Genomic DNA, 2,610 nt, shown 5'->3' on the forward strand with positions numbered 1-2,610 from the left:
CTTCCTTTTTTGAGTTCCTGTCTTGACTTCCTTCTGAGATGAACAGCAATGTTGAAGAGTAAGCCAAACAAAGTCTTTCTTTCCCAAGTTACTTTTTGGTCATGGTGTTTTGTCACAACAATAGAAATCCTGACTAAGACAAATTGATTCCAGCATAGTAGGGTATTGTTTTGACAGACTTGACCATGTTTTGGGAAGAATTATGGAAGGACTTTGGAACTTTGGGCTAGAACAATCATTGAGTGTTAAGAGTTCAGTGGGTTATTCTTTAGGGGCTTGGAAGATAAGACTGTTAAAAGCAATGCAGAAGATGGAGGCCTGGCTTATGAAGATCAAGAGGAAAATTTAAAGACTCAATTAGGGACATTTGTTATTGTGAATTAAGACACCTCAAGTACTATATTGAATAGCTAGAGAGTGACCAACTTTGTCTTGTTGATGTTTTTAGTGGAATTGCTTTGAGTTTCTCTCCATTTAAATTGATGTTGGCTATGGATTTACTATAAACTTCTTTTATTGTATTTATGTATGTTCCTTGTATCCTTGAGGTGCACACTTTAGAAGAGAATTCTGCTCTCTCAAGTTGTCATGACTCCCACACTAGCACCATGACACTGTACACCCAGAATACACACTAAATAGTTGTATGCTAAAAAAAAGAAAAAGAAAATTATGAAACATTCCTCACGAAAAGATGCTCCAAAAAGTCATGCTTTGTGTAAAGATGTAGTTCAGTTACATTGTTAAAGGACAGAAAATGTACAGAATTACTGCAGTCTCCTCCTAGAGATAAATGTTACCAAAAGATGTGATTCTAATAGTGTAAGTCTGGATCAGAAAGAAAATTGAACATATCTAATATCTAGCCATAAAAGAAATGTTGACATATCTTCAATATTATTGAAACAGGCTATAAAACACGCAGCTATTTAATTGGTTTCTAGAATTTGTGCTCCTTAGTGGGGGAAGAATAAAGGTCCATGATGCCACTGACTTTTCAGTATATGCCTCTGATCACTTCCAAAGACAGGGTGCCATTTAAAGAGTGAATTGGTGTCTTCTTGGTGCTGTATAAATGATATATTGCTTTTCACTGGCTGTAGCAAGATACATCAAGCTGGTTCTCTGCTTCTTTGATATCTTTCTTAAGCTAACCCCAAAGCCAGATATAAACTTGACAAGTAATGGAATTACCTGAGGTCTTTGTTAATCCTGTCTGTGCAGTGTCATCTTTTCCTGTAAGTGTTGGATGAAGACTGGATTCAAGTTCACTAGCCCCATTGGTCACTGCATCATAGGTCACTATTGAATCTGTACTATCATGTTCAAGCCCAGATGTTTTGGCCCTTTTGTTACTGGGACCTGCTTCGTCACTGCTGTGTGTAGATGTATTATTGCAGGGTGAAGTGTCATGATTACCTTTCCATCCAGCACTAGTTTCAATCTGTTTCTCCTCTCCTTGCTGGACACTGTTGATGGTGTCCATCTTCTTTCCCTTTTCAATGTTGACACTGAGTGCTTGCTGAGTTTTCTTCTTCTTTTTCCTGCTTAATGTTTTCTCTTGAGAAGCATCCTCTTCATTACAACTTGAATACATTTTCATGATGAGCGCATCAAATTGAGGGTCTGAATCTAATGACCTTTTTGAAATTAGTTTTCTCCTGCAGACAGGACATTCTTTGTTGCCACGTCTAAGAGCTGTGATGATGCAATCTTTACAAAACCGATGGAAACAGGATTTTGTAATCCTGGTGTTTTTCAATGTATCCAGGCAAATTGGACACCTAAAGTTATTATACTCATCACCATTCAAAGCCACAATTTCCAAATCATTTGTAGTTTCCTTCGGAGATCTTCCTTGTAATTCCTGTAAACTCTTTTCTGATGTTTCCTCTACTAGTTGTGCTTCATTTGTCTGAACTTCCTGTAACATTGTGCCTTCTGACACAGCCTGAGCCTCCTCTCTTCTCAGATTGGGCTGGGCTAGGGATTTTGCATTGTTCTCCTCTGGGCCCTCCATCCAACACTAAGCTTCTGCTTACCCAACTATACTGGAATACTTTACGCATGTAAAAACCTACAAAGATTGAAAATAAAGAAAATGTTAGCTGGATAAGGCAAATAATCAGAGTTTTATAGACTGACACTTCAACAGTTATTAGGCGAAATATCTTCACAAATACATTTCAAAAGGCTTAGACTGTAAAACTAAATTTATCCCCAAAAATACATTTGAAGAAACATTTCAATCAAGAAACAAAAAAATAAAAAGGACATTGCAACTTTACTAATTTAAAGAAGAATTTTCCACACTAAATACAAAAACATAAAAATTAAGATATGCTAAGTCAGAAGGGGGAAATCCTATCTCTAGACAAAGAACTACAGGCAATTAATGACTGCTAAGAGAGTTAGCCTTTCCCAGGGATGAACCCCCTAATTGGTTATCCAATACAAAGGGATCAGGACTGAAGCCATATTCAAATAAGAAACATAAAAAGTACTTCCCAGGTATATTTACATATTTATGGGTATATAAATATACATATGTAGAGTGTGTGGGTAAAACAATTATAAAAATGAGGCCAACAATTGGAGAGGTGGTACGGT

At 36.7% G+C, this 2,610-nt stretch overlaps 1 protein-coding gene across 1 annotated transcript; it reads right to left on the reverse strand.

Annotated features, from left to right (window-relative positions):
• Positions 1-578: 578 nt before the first annotated feature.
• Positions 579-2,020, reverse strand: LOC118574772 (E3 ubiquitin-protein ligase RING2-like). The gene is made up of 2 exons (XM_036175658.1): positions 1,195-2,020; positions 579-649 (listed from the first exon to the last, which is right to left on the reverse strand). The coding sequence occupies exons 1-2, from the start codon at positions 2,018-2,020 to the stop codon at positions 579-581; spliced, it is 897 nt and encodes a 298-aa protein (XP_036031551.1).
• Between the last annotated feature and the right edge of the window lie 590 nt (positions 2,021-2,610).

Source organism: Onychomys torridus, chromosome X, assembly GCF_903995425.1.
Source record: "Onychomys torridus chromosome X, mOncTor1.1, whole genome shotgun sequence".
Classification (NCBI taxonomy): Eukaryota; Metazoa; Chordata; class Mammalia; order Rodentia; family Cricetidae; genus Onychomys; species Onychomys torridus.